The 20,282-nt window shown below is 52.4% G+C and overlaps 4 protein-coding genes and 1 non-coding gene across 5 annotated transcripts; 3 read left to right on the forward strand and 2 right to left on the reverse strand.

The window, feature by feature from the left end:
* Positions 1 to 1,037: 1,037 nt before the first annotated feature.
* Positions 1,038 to 2,329, reverse strand: J4E83_009155 (uncharacterized protein; the record flags this gene model as incomplete). The annotated part of the gene is made up of 2 exons (XM_049336047.1): positions 1,038 to 1,424; positions 1,484 to 2,329. The coding sequence occupies 2 exons, from the start codon at positions 2,327 to 2,329 to the stop codon at positions 1,038 to 1,040; spliced, it is 1,233 nt and encodes a 410-aa protein (XP_049184863.1).
* Positions 2,330 to 5,843: 3,514 nt separating this feature from the next.
* Positions 5,844 to 5,942, forward strand: J4E83_009156. Its single transcript has one exon. It is a non-coding gene; the product is annotated as a tRNA-Asp (tRNA).
* Positions 5,943 to 6,993: 1,051 nt separating this feature from the next.
* Positions 6,994 to 8,049, forward strand: J4E83_009157 (uncharacterized protein; the record flags this gene model as incomplete). The annotated part of the gene is made up of 1 exon (XM_049336048.1): positions 6,994 to 8,049. One exon carries the CDS (start codon positions 6,994 to 6,996, stop codon positions 8,047 to 8,049), a length of 1,056 nt encoding a protein of 351 aa, XP_049184864.1.
* A 1,392-nt stretch (positions 8,050 to 9,441) lies between these two features.
* Positions 9,442 to 10,080, forward strand: J4E83_009158 (uncharacterized protein; the record flags this gene model as incomplete). The annotated part of the gene is made up of 1 exon (XM_049336049.1): positions 9,442 to 10,080. The coding sequence occupies one exon, from the start codon at positions 9,442 to 9,444 to the stop codon at positions 10,078 to 10,080; it is 639 nt and encodes a 212-aa protein (XP_049184865.1).
* A 2,874-nt stretch (positions 10,081 to 12,954) lies between these two features.
* J4E83_009159 (uncharacterized protein) lies at positions 12,955 to 14,434 on the reverse strand (the record flags this gene model as incomplete). Its single annotated transcript, XM_049336050.1, has 2 exons — positions 12,955 to 14,068; positions 14,208 to 14,434. The coding sequence occupies 2 exons, from the start codon at positions 14,432 to 14,434 to the stop codon at positions 12,955 to 12,957; spliced, it is 1,341 nt and encodes a 446-aa protein (XP_049184866.1).
* Between the last annotated feature and the right edge of the window lie 5,848 nt (positions 14,435 to 20,282).

Consider the following 20,282-nt stretch of genomic DNA (forward strand, 5'->3'; position numbering starts at 1 on the left):
TGGTTGATGAATTCGCTGGTTATGGTGCAGTCCAGGGTAAAGTCGTGTGGTCAGTTGATCAGTCGATGAGTAGTAGAGCGGGAGCAGGTAAGGTTCTTATTCGATAGATGCGCGCGTTGGTCCCTGCACCAGCAGGAGCGTGGAATGAGTGAAATTGAAGTCAGCCACCAAAGGCTGCGGCGTGAGCAACGTGAGTAAGTTTCCATTCACTGAAGACCTGAATAATCAGTTGTAGATTGCATACCGAAGTTAGTGAAGGCGATGCAGTCACTGCTTCATGTACCTAGGTAGTTCCAGTCGGGCCCAAGATAAAGCGCGTTCGAAAGACATCATGATGGAAGTGCTTGCCAGCACTAGATCAAGCGACCAATATCTGGTCATATCATTCCTCAATGAGCCCCATGCATAGCTGTTGGAAACACCACGGCCCATCTCCTGGTAGCGTTCGAGGTATGTCAGGTCAACAGGTACGGACGGCTGAACGAGACGCGTCGCAAGATAAAAGGATCACGCGACGGTGGTAGACTAAGAGACGCCATATAGATGAGCTAAGACGCGTCCATAGATCTGCGCGATCTGATGAGAGCTGGCGGAGACTGTATGGTGCGAGGTGATGGTGGAAGAACAGGCGTCTCGGGGGCTCGGAGATTGCCTTCAGCAAGCACCCGTGCGCCACGCTATCCACATCTGGAAAAGCATGACGCGTGATGTCATTGCGAGCTGTGCGCCCAAAACTCATCACGATACTTCGCGCATTACGTAGGAGTTGACTCTGGGGGGACTGGACATGGAACTTGTGGTATTGAAGTGTTTTGGTGCTATTCTCCTAGCTATACGGCATCACGCGGTATCCGCTACACTCTAGAAGCAGACATGATGCGCCCATAATCTCCCGAACACCAGCTGCGCGACAAAGACACGCATGTTTCCTGACAGGTATCAAGCACCCCAGGCCAAAGGATGGATTAACTTCCATCTCGTGGCTTCGCCACCATAACAGACCGTGAACATCCTCTGGCCACCTTGTCTCCAGCCGCTTACTTCCAGAAAAGCATAGCCTCATGTTGGCCTTGTTCTAGCATGGGAACGGCAACAGCGCGCGAAATCTGCTTTCCTCCGCGCATTGCTACTGTCACTATTCCGCGACGGTAGGAGAAGTCGGGAAATGAATGCCCATTCATGTCCATCCAGCCCGCCGACGAGTATGTATCTTCTGGCCAGTAGCCCGGACCAAAGGCAAGAAGCTCGATGGGCGATTCGTGGTCTGCAAAAAACTCCATGATGACATTGGCTACTTGTTGATAGCGGAGTTGATGTCTGTGGATGATGTAGTCATATGTCTCCTCCTGCTCCTCATTTTGTGCTTGAAACAAAGGATGGGTAATACGGAGATTGCGGAGGTTGCGTAGTTGGGTGAGAGGTAGCTATGATGAAGTTAGTGTGACATTCACGACCAACGTTGGCGTCATCGCGAAACACTTACTAAGAGATCGGAAACTTTCACATCCTCCTGTAAACCTCGTCCGGTATCGTGCACATTGAAAGTGTCATATGCAGTATAGTCTCCAAGGTCCCAATCAACAAGATTAAGACTGAGCGCTTCAATGCGCGGACAACTTGCCACGAGCCTCTCAAGCTCTTGAGGCGTATACCGTTCGACATTTCCCGTATAGAGACCTCTGTACTCGTAAAGATTGGGGAAGTGATCAATGTGCAGGTAGCGCAGAGATTCTCCGTGGCGGCAGATGCTACCAATAGACGGGCGTATGGCCTTGATTGTGGTGATGCAGAGAGTCTCGAGTGTCGGAACGGCTTCAAGAAAGTGTTCGATTTCGGTGTTGAATGGCTTCCCTCCTTCCAGACCGTTCAATTGTCGGAAGATGACTGAGTTGAGTGCGGGCTTGTCGCATTTGAAAAACTCATCGGCGAGGCACTGTACGGTGCGCGGCATATCCGAACAGTTACTCAGAAGCAGACTTTGTAGGCTACTCAGGTTGGTCATACCGCCGAAGCAATCCTCTTGCTTTTCGATAAAAGCAGAGTGGATCTCGATATTGCGTAGATCCAAGAGCACTTCCAGTTTTGGCATACTCCAGGAGTAGGGTCTTCCGTTATGTGCATCTTGAGCCTTGGGTTTGATTGCGAGTCTTCGGAGAACGGGAGTGAAAGCCAAACATTTGGCATCGGCATGGCGATCTGCTTCTTGTTGTAGAAGTGTCAAATCTTCCAGCTTGTCTAGATTTCCTTTGAGTAGCTTGTCGTGCAAAGTCGTTGAAGGGAACGAAAGTTTCGATAGCTGGGATTGAGTTTTGAGTATAAGACCAACCATACGTTCGTCAAAATTTAGCGTGGTCGTGAACGCTCGAAGGCTGTTTCGAGGTAGCGCGCACAGAAGCTCAAGAAAACGAATTGAGATATCCGCAGTGGTGGGGAAATGACCTTCCTCATAATTGTGTCCGTGAATATCCAGGTCCTTGATCATGTCTAAGATATCATCCGAACGAAGTAGAGCATCGATCGTGCTGCCCTCCCAGAGATTGGTAGTGAAGGTGTTCCAAAGTACTGTGCCAGCTACAGGACTCCATGCTTTGTTGACCAGACGAGCATGTGCTTGATCATCGACCGGGAGCTATAGTTCCATTAGCAACTGCACGTCACATCGCACAAAGATAGGAAGAGTGTATAGCTGCTTACAAGTTCGCAAATCATATGTCTAAGCTCAGTCGGCAGGTCCTTCGTATGGTCGAGCATGGCAGGCGCCATCATCGTAGGAGCTTGATACGCTTGTCGGTTGTGCGGTTCGCAAGGAAATGTATGGTTGAAAGTAGCCCAGTTATGTGAGTAGAGATAAGATCAGTGCTCTGGCGGTAGAGAAGTCAGGGGAACGAGCAACGCTACTTCTATATTTGCAGGTCCGTTTTCACCAGGCAACGGACGTGCACAGGTCTGCTGCTGAACGCATTGACTCCTTGCTCTGGTGAAAGTACCGAGTCTTGACAGATAACGAAATCCGTTCTACAGGAGGGCGCTTCGAACGCCCTTTGCCGAGGACCTTGGCCAGGACACTAAGCGGCGTTGAGGACTGCACTTCGAGATTCCAGCAGTGAAGTTATCAATACCGTTGTCTCTTTAACTGCTGTACTTTGTGATCAGTGTCAAGATTTATGGATGCTGCCCGGTTTTGATCTCGAATGGTGAAAGGAAAGATCGATTAGAAGCTATAGCAACACTAGACGCGCTGGCACCAGGCGCTCACTTCACAATCTTCTATCGATAGTACGGGTCTAAACTGCAGAAAAAACGTGCGCATTCCAGATGTAATGAAACTGTTGATAGAATTGCGATACCTTGATTCGTTCAAAAGCCTATCAACATGCTCCTCATTCAAGTCTTGCTGTAAACCAGGAAGTGGTCAAATAGCTGTCGGCCGTGAAAGTATCCTCCGTATACCGTAGTCGGCGTCTGCGTCACAACCTCGGTAAAATTGTTTCCCAGGAGCGCTTTGACTTGCGCACGAACTTGGTCGAGAAGTTCAATATCCAGTATCTCGCCAGCAAAGTCATCAAGATGGAAAAGCTCAATTTCGAGCGTTTGTAGGTCCGTGCACATCCGGATGAATTGACTGTAGGGGAAATGCACTTTGACACGAAATTCCACCCCGCGGTACTGCATCTCGTCGCGTCTGAAGTCGATATCGGGGATTGCAAGAGCGACTTTGAGCAAGTGGGTTTGCGGGGCATTTCCTACGTGATTAACGAGCAATCGAAGCCACTCATCCTCATTTCTTGCGAATGTAAGATGTATTGTGCCATCATATCGGTGAATGATCGAGAACGTATGGACTGGACGTTCGAACGGCAGGCGAGCGAATGACATGGAGTTGGCGAATTTGGGGCTCATAATCATCGTGTCTGGTGCATCTAGCCGATGGTTGCGAACGTCGATAGATTCTATCGGCCAGAGGTTCCAATGCGCCTGTTTCCGGAATACATCAATAGCTTCGTCTAGGAATATCCTACTCGTCAACAGCCAGATAGGTAAACAGGCGTGTTGACCTGGACGCCACGGAGGTTGTTCGTATCTGGCTGCGTACCAAGCGTCCCGAGTTGTCAAGTCGCTTTCGTCCAATACCGTTCCATCGTAGTAAGCAAGGATACCAGTCTGACTTTGTGTATGATAGGCTGCGATGCGGTTGTTCATCTTCCAGAGTTCGTCATAGACCATGTTGCGAAGTTCTGGCGGAAGTTCGAAGAACTCCAATATCATATCCGGGCTTGTCGCGCGAGCTCGAGCTTTGAGATTCGCTCTCTTGCCTCTTTTCCCTTTGCTCTTCGCCATGTGAGAATTCCAGCGGAAGTTGTACGTCAACTGAGAGGTGTAGGAACGAGCTACTATTGCGAGGTAACTGCAACCGCTTTATACAGCTCACGGGAGGTTTGGCGCCAACGCAGCAAGCGGACAAACCTTGCAACATATAGTCACGAGGACCGCAGGCCGAATGATATGTTTCTCATGCATTCTGGGCCGTGTATTTTCCCTTGACATACTTGCATGTGTTCTCAGTACGATGTCCACGTTTCATGACCGAGCGCATTGGATGTCTGAAGCATCAGGCAAGCCATCGACGCAACACAGGCCGTGTTCTGAAAGCCTTATGCTTACACCCCTGTTTCTCCTTGTATGTATTGCGGATCGTGAGGTGCAAGTGATCTACGTGATTGGGGGTCATCGGTTTGCGAAGGACGAGTAGAGGGGCCGAGGCTTCCGAGGTTGTACTGCGATGCGACATTAACTTCCACCAATACAAGCTGCAATGATACGCCGCCCGCAAGCTATGTTGCTACAAGACTTCTCCGACCCTCTTGTACGATGCATGTCTTCATTAAGTCGTTCTGCGCGTGGGTACTCAGTCCATTCCAGGGTTAAGACGACCGGTGCCGTGATGATGCCCAGGTGTCGTGATGCGCTATAAGGATCCTGGTGGTTGTGTTGCGCGTAGAAAATGGTACATATTGTCCACGAAGCGTGTACACCACCGTACGCAGAAATGCGCGTGTAGGATGCGTGTAGGTGTGAAGTACCTAGGCAGGTTGAGCAACTAGATGTGAGAGATCGCTGGGCGCGCGAGCAGCCCAGGATGCTAAGTGCCAGATTACATAAGACGGGAAGATCGTCATGTCGCAACCTCACTTCTCCCACCAAAGGCTCTTCTTTAGCGCTGCTTACAAGTACTTCAATTCTTCGGGTGCCCTCACAGTAAGATAAAGCGAACACTTTTCGATATACTAAGACCCTGAGTAGGTATCACAGGGCACGATCCGTCCATGATCTGGGAATCATGCTGAATATGTCTGCAGACGTTCGCGCGTAATCATCGTACCTATTATGCCCACAGTCATGCACCCAGTAGCCGGATTCGCGACATGTGCAACGAAAACTAAGAATGAAACCTGGGTCTGCGATAGATTGCGTAGTCTAATGCGTTCCCCATCAAGTATGTAATGTTCAGGCTAAGATCAGGGTGTAGCATCATCGTCTTCCAAGATACTGCCTAGGTACCGAGAACTTGCTGCGCAGCCTTCTCAGGTAAATAAGCACTCGAATCGACATATCGTTGCATTGGATGTGAGCAGTCGCTCCTGCGATTCCAGGAAGAGTTGGATAGCCCCACCAGTAATCTGTTCCGCCACAATCTCGACCCCACAGTCTCAAAATTCTCATTGCAGTTCTCGCCGGCCACCACCCTCCAATTGTGCTGTCGGTATACAGGTTTGCTACCTCGCTTGCGTCGCATGATCGCAATATATGGGGTCAAAATGTGCATTCTTGCATCAAAACAACAATCTTCAATAGTATAGTGGTCAGTATTTCCGCTTGTCATCTCGGCCATCTGGCTCTTGACAATTGCGCGGGAGACCTGGGTTCAATTCCCAGTTGGAGAGCTTCCAGTCAACTTTCTTTTTGCCGTTTTTTTTTTCGCCCATCCTCTTTCACTCTGAGCTCGCGATGAAGACACAGCTATGGGCAGCAGTCATTTCTTTTTGCAAAACTACATGTGATAGACACCTACAAGACTATAGCTAGGCGGCTACTCCCCCGGTACCGTGCTTACGCTTGGAGCGCGCTCCTGCGCGTCGAGCCCTTTCACATTGGGATAGTGAAAACCACAACGCCGCTCTCACGGTGATATCGCACTACCGAGCCTTGGCATTACACTTGGTCGCTCAACCGCCCTCGCCCTCGCCCTCACGGTTGCATACTTTCGATAGCCCAAAACATCGCGGACACCTCGCGGTCCACCCAGATTACCGGCGCTCACCGACACATTGATCAAAGCATAACGCGAACACCCTGAGCCAAAATTGACGCCGGAGACTCAGACTTACTTGTTCAATCGCAGTACAGTCTGCAGACCTGTTTAGGCTTCTACGAGACATGGCGACAGATCACATTGGCCGACTGCCCGCGGAGCTGAAATGCGCAGTCGTGCGCTATCTGGTCCTCAAGGATCGGCAAGCAGTCTCACTCATAAACAGGGATTGGGCCGTCGTCGCGATGCCCATTATGTGGGAAATCTTCACCACGGACCTACTCGTCAAGACTGGTCCAGGCTCACGAAACGTACTCGGTTTAGCATCCCCCTCCTCGAACATCGTTAAGCACGTCCGCAAAATCAACCTTCTGGACCGACCAAACGCGTTTAAAGAAGCGGACCAACTACCACAATTGCTGGCCGCCATCCCTCGCGGTCAACTATGCGGCTTCAATGGCAGAAGCGGCGTGCCTATCAGTACGCTCGAGCTCCTACTCCAGATACACCCGAAGCTCGAACATTTTATCATCCCTGGTATCCAGATGTCGCAGATATTACAATCGCCGTGGACATGTTCATCCTTATCAGGCCTCACCGGGATGGTAGTCTCTATAGATACTCTTGCCCCACGAGAGTTTCGGGAGCTATGGGTGCGATGTCCTAAGCTGACACACATCCATATGACGCAGAGCGGAACTCCCATGTCGACATTGCAGGAAGGTCATTTCGGGGCCGATACAACATCTGCAGTCTCGCGAGGTGGATCAGACACGACCCAGTCGGACACTGTCAGCTTTCAATTAATCGGCCTTTACATCAGTGCCCTCACCCTTCCTGCGACTTTCGGCACCATGTTCCAGCGGATAGACATTTTTGCCCTCACCGAGCTCGTTCTGAATCATACAGGACGCGTCGCTGAGCTGCTGGAAGCTATGTGCTCTGAATTCCAGAAGCGAGAACCCTCTCTGAGGAAGCTGCGATTTCTCCTGGTGGATGAGGCCGCGTCAAATGACATCCTCTCACAGCTACAGTTGTTTCTACACTCTTTCCGCGGACTGCGCCAGCTACATTATTCGTGCGACAATTGCGTCAAGATCGATGTCGATGGCATCACCAAGCACGGAGAGACACTTACGAACCTGCTCGTCGTCAATGGGGGTATCCACCGGCAAGACGCCGCCAAATGTATGAGCGCAGAAGATCTGTGGAAGATCGCTATCGCATGTCCAAGCCTCGAGCAACTATGCCTCAACCTATACGAGATCGATCCAGACACACCAGAAGGAGACTTCCTCGGCCCGAAGGCATCTGTACTTTCAGAATCGACAGAGTTCGAGAAGGCTTTGGGTGCTATTGCCAGCATGAAAGCGCTACGGCTACTACGCTTGACGAACCCGCCCAACTACCGCAAAGCTTACCACCGCCAAGGAGAGTTCATGCGCTTCTTCCGTCGATCTCTTGAGAGCGGAGAGCAACGCTACGCGTTCCAAGCTCGAGCGGACAGTATCGTACGCTACGTGGGCGATCGGGCATCGAACCTGAGGCTTCTCGCGTTCTCTCCCATGGAGTTGCTGACAAAGGCTGCCACAGCGGACAAGAACGGCCATGTTTGGCCCGACTACTTCTACACCTGCGAGCGGATGAAGGGAAACCGAGGGGCGGAAATGTCAATCGCAAGGGCCGTAAGGGACTGGAAGGCAGCGATGCCGGAGGCTACTATACTAAACGAGGGATGAGTTCGATCATCCTGGAGCCTACATCGGCCTTGATTCGACTATTTTGCATGTTTTCATCTCAGTGCAAGCTGCAGATCTGTTCAGGATTTTCCGGGTATGAGGCGATGCAGCGACGAGCTTGCGCATACGTATGCAGTGTACAGTAGTCATGAGAGACTATCCAAGTCAAATACCTTCGCAATGTCAAATGCGCTCGAATGCATCACGATAGCTATCAGAAACATTGCGCGTCAGTGTATTCCATTCGCCCGTGTCGTACCTCTTCTGATCTGTGGCTGCAGGTGGCGTTGCCTGTTGCCTGATGCCTGGAGTGAAACTGGTTTAGCGTAATGCATAAAGGCAAGTACAACCTTGGAACTGCGCAATCCCCATATGAACATTGCGCCTGCCTGTCCATTTTTCCCCACCACCCCGCCACTCGCATTAGCATTATGGCAAACCTCCTTGCACTACCAGCAGAGATCTTGCGCACAGTTCTGATACACGCCGTCGACGTCCGAGGTCTCAAGCGAGGGTTACGATTGAGGCTGGTGAACAGTATGCAACAGCGATTAACGCGTAGCTGCAACGCAGACTGCTAATTCTTCGGCAGAGGAGTTCTCTCAACAAGTGAAGGATGCGCTTCAAGAATCCGAGCTACTGGACGACGTACATGGATATCGCTTTGGCTTCTCCCACTCGCCCGAGTTTGTCGCCTTTTGGCAGACATTCCTCACCAACAAGATCATAGGGAAGAAATGGGCCCATGTGGAGATATGCGAACGCATATATCGCGCCGCCGAGCGTCTTCGCCGGATTAGCCATCCTCAGGAAACTAACGAGAAAATACTGCACACGATCTTGCGACAATATATCCATGCGTTCTGTTGCAATCCAGTGCGCATATTGTCGACAGCACGTTCTAAAAACCCAATTCAGTGTCGGATGTACGATCAAGCATGCCTTCTGGAGATGGCCATACTCAACAACTGTCCAGAAGGAGTAAATTTTCTGCTCAATGACCCTATCTTGGACGAGATCATATCGCACTGTCTCGCTCCCTGGTCGAATCCGTGCGGGACGCGTAAAAATGGACTAGTTACAATACACTGTCAACAGGACCTTGCCTCTCTTGCCGCTGAGAACGGGAACACGGCGTTACTCGAGAAGGTTTTCCTGCATCCGAGTTTCCAACAAGAGTCAAGATATCATCGACATGAAGTCGTTGAGGCTGCATTGAGAGGGGGCCATTTGGACGTAGTGAGGTTCATCATGGAGCCGCGTTGGGACTTGCCCGGAAAGGGGCCATATCGCACTCACAGTTTGTGTCAGCATACACTGGTGTCCGGGGTCTTCAAAAGTCCATCGGTCGATTTCGTCACTCAGCTCCTTGGCCTGATAGCCTCTCGTCCAATGAAAACCCATGGTATCGAAGCCGTCCATCCTGGACACGACACACTCTTGTGCCTCGTCGCACGGAAGAGCCCGCAAAGAGTCGATGTGGCAGAACGACTTCTCGAACAAGGAGCTTTACTTAAACAGAAGGCGCATGTCAAGAGACGAGGAGCTGAAGCCTCCTACACTGGTTCTGACAGTCTGCTTGAACAAACCATCAAAGGTGGCAACGAGAAGATCCTTCGCCTGCTTCTGAATCGTGGTGCGGATGCCAGGGTCCTTGACAACGATACTTTGGAAGTAGCTGTAAAACGAGGGCGTCTGGATATAGTGCGCATGTTGGTAGAGAACGGTACGCGTGTCACACCGCGGCTCCCATCGAGTGGTCGCAAGGAGCACTGGAGGTGGACAGAAGACAGGCTGATGGCGCACGCCGTGCTTACGGAGAACGAGGCACTGTGTCGATACCTGGTCGAACGTGGAGCTATCGTCAATGAACATGCCTTGTGGGCGGCTGCCGATGCATCGCTGGTATCAATGGTTCGATTTCTGGTCGACGTTGGGGCCGAGATCAATGAGCAGATGATCGAACGCGCGAAACGTTATAGTCATCCAGACGTTGCGACCATACTGCAAGCACAACACAACAGCACCTAAAGTTATCACCCTCCTTCCAGAAGCGCGTTCATCCGCTCCCACCTCCAACCACATCTCGCGTGCGCCCGTGCCTCCGGCAAATCAACCGACCAAGCGAGAAAAGCGAAAACGCACGCCCACCCCAGGAAACTTCCGCGTGCCAAAGGACCTACATCGGGCGCCGAACCCTGCTGGCGATTCAAAATTCAATAGCCCATCAACAAAAAAACGCGTCGCGCGCACAGAAGTCCTTGCACAGCTGGTTAACTCAAAAGATTTCTGAACACGTAACTTTGGCGAGGAAAGCTATCGAACAATTAGGTATTTGCGCAGGGCGGTGAGAAGAGTCCCGAGGTCATCAAGCGCGCAATGCCCATGCGGATATGTAATCGTCAGATCTGACATCTTAGCACCGACTGTGTCCGAGTTAAGGGAACTGGGAAACCGCTGCTGAGATACGTGCTGTCAGCGAGATTCGAGAAGACATGCGAACATGGAAGTATCCTGGTTTGCGCTGGTGAGCCGCATGGTCCTGGTAACAAATTGAGCATTGTGGTCACGAGGCCTAATGTAGATTTGACAATACGACGTATCCCTCCTTTCGTGGCGCTCGAACCTTGAACGCGCCTTTTCACCCAGCCAACGTACGTGACGGTGACGTTTTCCATCGCGCATCACGCGCTAGATGGCGGGATGAACGTTTACTACCGTGGTGGTCTGTTACGGCTGTTGTTTCTCCTCTGTCCAACTAACCACACACACGGGTATCTCCAATTCAACTATATTTCCCACCTCCCCTCTCCATCTCCCATAGCATGTCACCCACTCAAATGCACATCATCCTTCTCATCTCCCATCCCATGCAACACATTCATAATCACTCCTCCATCTCCTTAGCATAGAGCCCGTTCCGCTTTACGCCCACCTCCGAAGCTAGCCAGCGGCTGTTTCATCTTATCCCTGACCAGCACACACGGCACTAGCAGAAAGAACAGACCCATGATGGTCCCTGCGTCAAATTGATCATTGGAAAACTGACTCACGGGCTAACGACGTTTGTTTCGAAACTAGCTAGGGTGCTGCGACAGGCTGTAGCGAGTCTAGTGATGAGTGGGGAATTCGAGTGATGGGTGCTGGGTGCTGGGATAAATTGGTGGGTTGGTAAGCTTGGTACTTGGATGATGATGCGGTCGGTGATGGAGGGAGAGGAGAGAGGAAGGGAGAGAGAGGTATCCTTGGGGTGATCATAGAATTTTGCGATACGATGGTGGATGGTTGTCGTGCGTGAGTATTCGCCCGAGATGTTGTTGTCAAGGACGGTGCGTAACTGTACTATTGCTTTCAAGATCATCACCATGATGGGACGTTGTCGCATGAGATGGATATTCTGTCCATGTTGACATCCTCCACATCCCGAATCACACTCATCACTCAAGACCCTCAAGATCACCAACTTCACATCTATCACATTTACATATCACACTTGCCAACCCCCCGAAGTCCCTCCGTCTTGTCCTTGTCTATCGTTGATGCGATTTGCCCGCCAAACGCGGTGTTCGTAACTACCTAGGTAGATAGTCTCGTGACGCCGTACCATCCTCGCTCAATCCCGCTTTTTCATCAATCTGTTACATAGGGCTGCATATTCCGATCTCAAGTAGATCTACGATTTTCGCGCTCGTGCAGGCATGATGATACAAGAAACAGTGGGGAGAGAGAGAGAGATCAACAGCATCCGCGGAGGAGCAAGTTTGCGATGACGAAATGATGGACAGGAGAGGTGAATATCGCAATTCCTCACCCTACCATGTTGAGAGGTGTGATGCGCGTCGTTGCTATTGTCGCGTGTGTATTGGGTGGAGAACAGGGGAGAGCGGGGGCATGATTGGCATTGCATACATACGTGTAGTCTCACGTGTGCGGTGTGAGGTTGAATCCGGTGGTCTTGGTACCTAGGTATACCGGGGGCTAGACTGTCTCGGTGTCTTTTCTGCGCATTCGTTGTCTGAGGTACATGTATGAAGCACACCGACTTGCAAGACTAGAAAATACGATGTGTTGTCGTCCAATGGACTTCCGTGGTCTAGTCGGTCAAACTAACGTATTGTCGCGTGTCACCAATCAACGCATGCAAACCACGTAGTCACGACACCGAAACCATCATAGTTTGTAAAATCGGTGCAAAAATTGAACATTCTTATTGTGGCAGCTAGGGTAAAGTGCGTCACTGTGCGTGAGCGCTACTCCGAATCAACTGTTGTCCTGCCTCTCTCCATCGCCGATCCACTAGACATTTGCGCGTGCTTAACAGAAATTAACACACAACTCTCAACAAATCGAAAAAGGTATTTCCTCCACATTCGGGATATGCCAAAACAAGAACCAAAAAAGATCCACCGCCTCAAAAAGGAGTCTCGGTTTCAGTGGCGAAGTAGAAAGAGAGATCAAAAAAAGGAAAGGAAGAAAAGTGAGAATGGTCATGAGACATGGTGTGTTTCAAGACGGCCTCAGCCACGTATAGCAAAACAGTTGCTTTGCCGAAAATGCCCATCATCCTTGAACTCATATGAACATAATCTCTCCAGAATAGACTCAAACTCAAGGTTTGAGAAGATGGTAAAAGGAAACAACATATGGAAATGGCGGTGCGTGCGTGTGTCTGGGTATAACCCTGCGGGTCTGAAATTAGACCGCTGGCGCTTTTTACAAAGACGTATTGGAATCAAACATTGCGAATACGAAGGGGTAATAAGTTGCAGTGTTGAAAGCGAAGCTGCATGGCTGAAGAATAATAGTGGTAAAGCGAGAGTGATGTTGCGCCGTAGAGATGAGAATAAGTTGCAAGTTTGTCGCTGAAATAGTAATTATCGAGATCAAAGCCGAGGCCGGGTATCATCATGAGTGAAATAGATCCCAAGCTCTTGCGCACAGTCCAATGAATTCTTCCTTCTTCTTGAGTTGAGTTTCTGGTGAGTCCCGTCCGGCTCCGAAGGGGCCGAGACGAGGTTGTTGGCGACCCAGCGGCGGGGTACCGTTGTCTTGTTCGTATTCGTCGCGGCCGCGTCTCCGTGAGCTGCCACTGCGGTGCAGATCAGGCCGCGATGGGTAGGCTGATTGTCCGTTCTTGGGCATTGGTGACGGGGGTGTTGGGGGCTGGTGCCCGCCGTAGTGGACTAGACGGGGCAGGAGATCTTCGCGGCCCCCGGATAGTTGTTGAACAGCCTCCTCTGCGGACTTGTACTCGCGGGGCCTTGAGGTTGGGGGCGGCTGTGTGAATTGTGGGGGCGGAAAGCTCGGTGAGGGCATTGGGGGCTGCACGTTGGAATGCGATGAGTGTCCGGGGCTGCCATGGTGGTAGGGGTTGCGCGCTGTTCCGAGGGGCTCTGGAAAGACGTCTGAGATGGGCGGTAACCGGTTGCTGGTCTGCTGTGCGGGGACGTGGTGGATGTGTGATGATTGCGACAGGTTGGATGGGCCATTGGCCAGCTGTCGCGAGGGAGGTGCGTTGCCGCGAAGACCCGTGAAGGTTTGGTTTATCGGCGCCGACTGGATTACACGGTCGCTCGAGAAAGTCTCATGCGAGGGAGGCGCGATGGAGAGACCCGGTGGTGGCCCCTTCCGGCGGGAGGTGGAAGGAGTCTTGATTGTGCGTCCAAAGGCACCAATCTCGGTGTTCCTGGTGTCTTCCATCTGGGGTGGTCCGCCCTTGCCGCCCTTCTGGCGCGCTTCGATGATCTGCCTTTGACGCTCTCTTACATCCAAGCTCCTTTGCAGCTGCTCGCGCATGCCGGGGTCCTGGGTGTGGAAGCCGGGCGAGAGGCAGGCCATGCCGACATCGTGCAGGTTGGCGCTGCCCTGGCCCGAGGGCCGAGCGGTGAGGGCACCGGAGGAGTGCACGATGTTGTGGTTGGCTAGGTTGAGGCGCTGGGGGCGGTGCCGGGTGGTGGCAGGCATGTCTGGCGACGTGGGCTCCTTCTTGACGACGATCTTGGGGGCTGGGCCGCGAGACCTGCGAGAGGAGGGACGGTTAGACATGAGGGACATGATGTCTCTGTGGGGAGGGGACATGGAGGTGGAGGTGGGAGAGGAGGCCGAAGGAGGACGGCATGACGAGGAAGAAGATCGGGAAGAGAGACTAAACGACGTACGAAAAAGGTGAGGGCTTGGTCTCGGCTCTGTGGTGTGCACCTGGACTGGAGGAGGTAGGTGAAGCATCCTGAGGTGGCAGTACAGAGCGAGACTTGGGCGTCACTTGGTGGGGAGAGAGAGTCGAGGGCGCGATGGGAGCATATGTCCTCGAGGAGCCGACGCCGTCAGCGGGCGCCGGTGCCGCATGCTGGGCAGGGGCCGGGGGATTGGCGACAACGGTGGTCATGGTCGCGTGTGGGCGTCCGTGGGTTGCGGTGGGAGGGGCAGATAGATTGTAGGAGGGTGAGGTGGCAGGGTCTTGTAGGAAGTCCGCTACACGAAGCGTCGAGGGCTGCGGGCAGCCTGGGCGGGTTAGAGGCTGGTGCAACACTAAGCGGGCGCAGCCGGGGGGATGGGCGGGCGCGCGTTATGCACTGGGGCGGAGAGGGTAAAATAATTCGACGTAGGAGCAGCGCGCGCAGTCGGCAAGAGAAGCAACAGCACAGCGCGCTCTTTTGGGGCGCGGGTGTGGAGGGGATAAAAATGGCCCGCACAGACGTGTGTTTGCACAGGGAGCCTTGGGTACAGCGGCTGGCATGCAGTAGACGACGTGCCTCCAGACGCCAGCCGGGGGGCGGTTGGCGTGGGCCGCCCTATCGCGAGCCTCGCTGCCAGGCCCTCCATGCGCTGCAGCAGTTGGGGACGCCTAGGGCGAGCAGATGGTCGCGTCGTCTGCGGGAGCTCGCTGCACCAGACACACGCCACCCACCAACCCACTGTTTCGCATCCGCGGCCTGCCATCCATGGCGCCCACTGTTAAAATCTGCGCTGCTAACCTGCGACCGTCGTTTCCGCGACGATATTGTTGTCCATTCACACTATCCACCTCGTTCACACTATCATGCGCAGTTGTCGAGGCTGACTACTCCACCGCGCCGTCCCAGCTGCCCGTAACTCAGTGTTGTCACGACTGGCCAACACCAAATATTGGCAATGGGCCTGTAACGCGCTGCATGGCGCCCCCAGCCAATCGCACCCCCGCCAGCGCATGCCTGCCGACCGGCCCTAGACGAGCCTTCGACTTGTTTCACGCCGGCGCATCAGCGGTTTGACCACGCTCAAAGCAGCTGCCATCGACACGGACCGGAAAAGGATTAATTGGCCAGGAACATCGTTCATGGCCTCGCGTTTCAGCGAGGCCAACTCTCCAATAGCGCTAGCCGATGTTTGTTTCTCACAATCTCGCCCCCTCGCCGTGTCGGGGCTGCCCTTAGTCATTCACCCACAACCAGGGTCTGGCGTCGGCATCTCTCACACGTGGCCGGCAACGTTCGCCCGGTCCTGGGATTGAGCCCTCCTTGCCTGTCACATGTCCTCCCAATCCTGGCCTCTCCTGGCTCCAAATGCGCCTTCCTCACAAGGCCTGTCTGCGCCTTCCTCACCACGGCCTGTCGCTCCTTCCTGACTGACTCATCTCTCACAAAGAGCCCACTCACCAGAGCCGCAACTCTGAAACATACACTCTCCGTTGCCACAGCTCCCACGCCCACCACCGGAGTCACATCCTACAAAGTATTCTCCGACCGTTGCGCAGAAACTGCCTCAATGCCGTGTCTATCTAGACCCTCGATTATGCCGCTATCCTCCAGCCATGCTCCGGCTAGCACTGTCCGTCGCGTTTCGTCGCCGACCACCACATTCCCGTAAAATGCCAATCATTTCTTTGTTCTCCATCACGGCAAGACCCTGATATATCGCCAAGTGCATTACACATGCTCATCTCATCAGTGACACTCTTTCCTCTCGCTACTGTCCGCTCCGCTCAGCCGCCGGTCTTTCTGAATTCTTCCACATCCCCAGTCGATAGGTCGATCAGGTACCGACTCGACACCCCTCCAGGATAATTTCCAGCAGTCCATCCGCATCCGGTAATCACACCATCGCTTCTCCAATATGGAACCAGTGGGGCTTAACACCTGCTGCATCCAACCGAGCGACCGGGATAGGGCTGTCTGTCGCACTCCGTCCAATCAAGCAACGGATCGCCCAAGGCTCTATTTTGGGCAGTGATCGTATCACCTCTAGCCATGCTGCACTCTAGCACGCGTGCCATTACCCTGCCCTTGGGAATGAGCAATTACTGCCATCTGTTGGGACAAGTCTCACATAAACGCTCTTGGCACCCTGTCCAGAGGTACTTGATTCACGCTCGGGAATGAAGCCGACGCTTTATTCTTGTGGCGCAGAGCAGTGAACAGGTCGAGTGAAGTGACAGTACCTTCGGCAAATGACATGCTTCACGGCCCGCACACAACATGTACAGCCTGCAAACTGCATGCGGCACAGAAACCTTGCCAGCGCACCTACGCCCCTTGCTATTTCTCTCATCACAATGCCCGACTACGCTGCCCCAGATGCAGCCCGCACGACAATACCCGTGTGCGACCTTCTTCGCTGGGTAATTGCGTCAACGCAGATCTGCCGTCCCACGTTTCCACTTCACGTTCACGCACCCGCTTCAAGCCGAATGCACCCGTTGCGGCGAGCATCTGTCGTTGTACCAATACTTGGTCGGCTTCCGTAGTCGTACCGAGGTGGGCAGCGCTATGCAGTTCGACGATTTGGGATCGAACCGCAGGAGCATCGCCGTGTGTGTGGCTTGGTAAATGGGTGTTTGATCTGCGGCGTAGATCATGTTCTGTCGTGCGCCTTGAACAAAAGCAACATCGACGAGGCTTGCCACTGAGTCACCCCCAGTGACTCACTATCACAATGGCGATCAGGGTCTTTGGCGTTCGCCAGAGTCTATTCCCAACTGGCTGTTTCATCGGAGGCAGATCGCGCGAGAACTTAGATCACCCTTTTGATGCCTACGCGCGCACGAACGACAAGACTTCGGAGATTTTGCTTCGAACGGTTATTGTGCGACGGTAACATGTCACTACGCTGTCTGCAGTGCTACTACCACCCAGCATTGTAGGTATCCTCCGAATGGACGTGTCGATGATACACAGCAGATCGCCTGCAGGATCGCCCTCGTCATCGTGTTCGCTCTACGTCCGCACTCCGCTCACAACATGGACGCTCCGGTGGAACCAGCATCGCGGGCGAGAAGACTACACGAACGCAACTCCCAAAGCGGCACCGAATGGCCGACCCGAAGACCTTGGACTCACTCAACGAACCGTTCAGGAGAGGGCGGGACGCGGCATTCGGGAGATCAGCGCGCAAGCGACCGCTCAACAGGCGTTGTAGCGTTGTTGTCGTCATTTTTCACCTGGAGGCTGACTGTTCAGTTAGCGTAGGCGTAGTGCACTCCGCTCCGTATCACTGCGTATACCCATCTTGACACCGTGCGACGGACGCTAGTCTACCCCCTTCGGAGTTGCGCGTCTTCAAGACGGCTGTATCAATGCTACGACATGCTTCGGAGAGGACACTCGTTTCGCGTGTTAGTAGCGCGCTTGTGTTGCGTCGTAACTTACAACACGATGCCGACTATATCAAGGCCCTCTCTGTGTGACTTCAAAGTAGAGCTGTTTAGTAGTGTAGGGAAGATGGGCATCCCAGTACAAAGAGATGAAGGTATCCGCGCAATCCCCCATGGCGAATGAATCCAAGGTAAATACAAATCGGAGCAAAAGCTATCACCGTCAGTTGTAGGCTTCTCGCCCTGTCAGTGTATGATTACTACTCACTCCCCTATCAAACGGGACTGAAATACCAAATTTCGGACATTACTCCGCTGTCTAGTGTGAAAAGCTAACAAGTTGGAATACACGACATTAAGGGCTGATACCATGGAATTCTGTAACAGAGCATCACACTCTAAGCGCACTGCGTAGCCTTTTCAGATATCAAGAGATTGCTACTAATACAACAAGGACCGGATCAGAACGTTAGTAAATAAGGTGAAGCGGATAGACTGAGTGTACACATCATCTCCAACCGAGAGGAACCCGCTCTTTACATCAACTTACTTCAGTCAACAGTAATGATGAGAGAAGACTAGGATGCACTTAATATGCGAGAAAGGGAAAACCTCGTTGTCAGAATCTGCACTACATGGTTCGGCGAGGGACAAGAGGTCACTTCAAGCAGTGCAGAATACCACTTTAATCGCTAGCAGTTAGCTTTTTCATTGTTCTGACCTCCTGGACCTTCTTATTGACACTACATTCAGATTTGTAAAGACGAACAAACTCCTTGTGTCCACTCTATTCGGCGCCTATAACCACATCACGCAAACGTTGCGAGAAAGTGCCTCTAAAGGATTGCAACATCAACTTCGATCCATGTGCGTCTTCATCAACATCCTTCAACGACATCTCAACATCGCACGTCCTTTCCTCTCCTTCGCACTAACCTCCTCAATAGCCCATTCAACCTCCTCAAGCAACAAGCCCATGGCCCATGGCTCGGATCCGACACCAGCAATCAACAGCTTTTGACAAACTGCCTGATGTGGTGACTGCGCCGCCCAACGGACAAATCCTTCGGATCCGACACCAGCAATCGACGGCTCTCGATAGACTGCCTCATGTGGTGACTGCGCCACCCAACGGACATAGCCTTCGGATCCGAAGTCAGTAATCGACGACTCTCGAAATATTGCCTCATGTGGTGACCGCGCCACCTAACGGAGATATCCTTCGGATCCGAAGTCAGTAATCGACGACTCTCGACAGATTGCCTTCTGTAGTGACTACGCCGCCTAACGGAGATATCCTTCGGATCCGAAAACTGGGTTCGGACAAACTTCGCTATGCCATCACCTAGAACGTGACTGCCCTTGATGTCTGCTCAGGGCGATTTTGCACGGCTCCTGAGATACTGGAGGAAGAGGTGATTATGCCATTTGGCATGGATTGGGAGGATCGCATGTCGTGTTGTATTAGCAGGGTAAGTATGGTTATGATGTCGCCTTGTGAAAGCTAGACGATTTTGGGATTGAGATCTGGAAAGTCCTTTTGTATAGATATCAAGGATTATTGAACATGACCATAAAGTACGGAGACAGCGGAGAGCCTGTTATCCAGTAGCTCTATTTCGATGCGTGTGAACGCTATGCTACTACTTCTGCGTCTATTCCAGCCCGTTCTGACCTTACTATTCGAGTTGTGGAAGCTATACAAAGCTTTAGCAATCGTATAGTTATAGAACTCATGGTACGATGAGTGAGTTTGTCGCTGATTTACTCGTTATGTACTGCGCAGGCAACAATGAGGGCGACGGTGACGGGATGAAACTGCTGGTAAGACCACATTGATTGACCCTCATCCTTTTATCCTACAAGTGCAAGTATAAAAGGTTGGAGCAACAGACGGGGCTGGTACGCTCGAAGCTCTGATGTGTTAGGGAATGGCGGGTCTCGCAAGCCTTTCACTTTGGCTCTGACTGCCAAGCATAGAGCTTGATTGTCCGTAGATGAGTTTTATTTTATTTTTTCTTTTCCTCACGATACGAGCAATGTTGAGGTTTCGAAGAACGAGGCTGGTGTTGTGCGCATTGTGCGGAAGTAACAGGGGGTTGGTGCACACTACCCTTTGCGCATCGCGCGTACGAGGTCAATAAATTCTTCTTTGAACACTCCAAGCTCTAAAGAGAGTAACAGCACGCGATGTCATGTGCGACCCGCATTAGCACAATGCGGGGTGCTGGCATGTTCCTGGCTGTTGATAGGTAGGCATCGGCGACCAGGCTGCGACGGGGCGGCTCGAGCAGTGCTCGGCCAAGGAAGGAAATCAAGAGGTTGGGATCTAGGCGATGAGTTGGCATTCGCGGTGTGGTTTGAAGTTGAAACTAATTTGAGTAGTTTTGTGAGATTTCGCGACTACGATGCCGGGTTTGATGGGGGAGTGCCTGTCAGGGTGCTGGAAAAGCACTCTATGAGTGCGCAGAGACCGGCACAGCGGTGAGGCTGGAGTATCACAAGTTCTTGCAAAAGAAAAAAGCACCATAGTTGCCCTGCGTCGAGACATGGTTTCGTGATTGGAGCGCATTCCGTCCTCGTCTGGATGCGGATGTGGGCAATCTGAAGGAGATGACCAGCGCAGGATCGCGCAAAACCCCAAATCTCCAGTGACTGGCTGAGA

This window comes from Alternaria metachromatica (genome assembly GCF_023757995.1).
Source record: "Alternaria metachromatica strain BMP 0045 chromosome Unknown scaffold_30, whole genome shotgun sequence".
NCBI lineage: Eukaryota > Fungi > Ascomycota > Dothideomycetes > Pleosporales > Pleosporaceae > Alternaria > Alternaria metachromatica.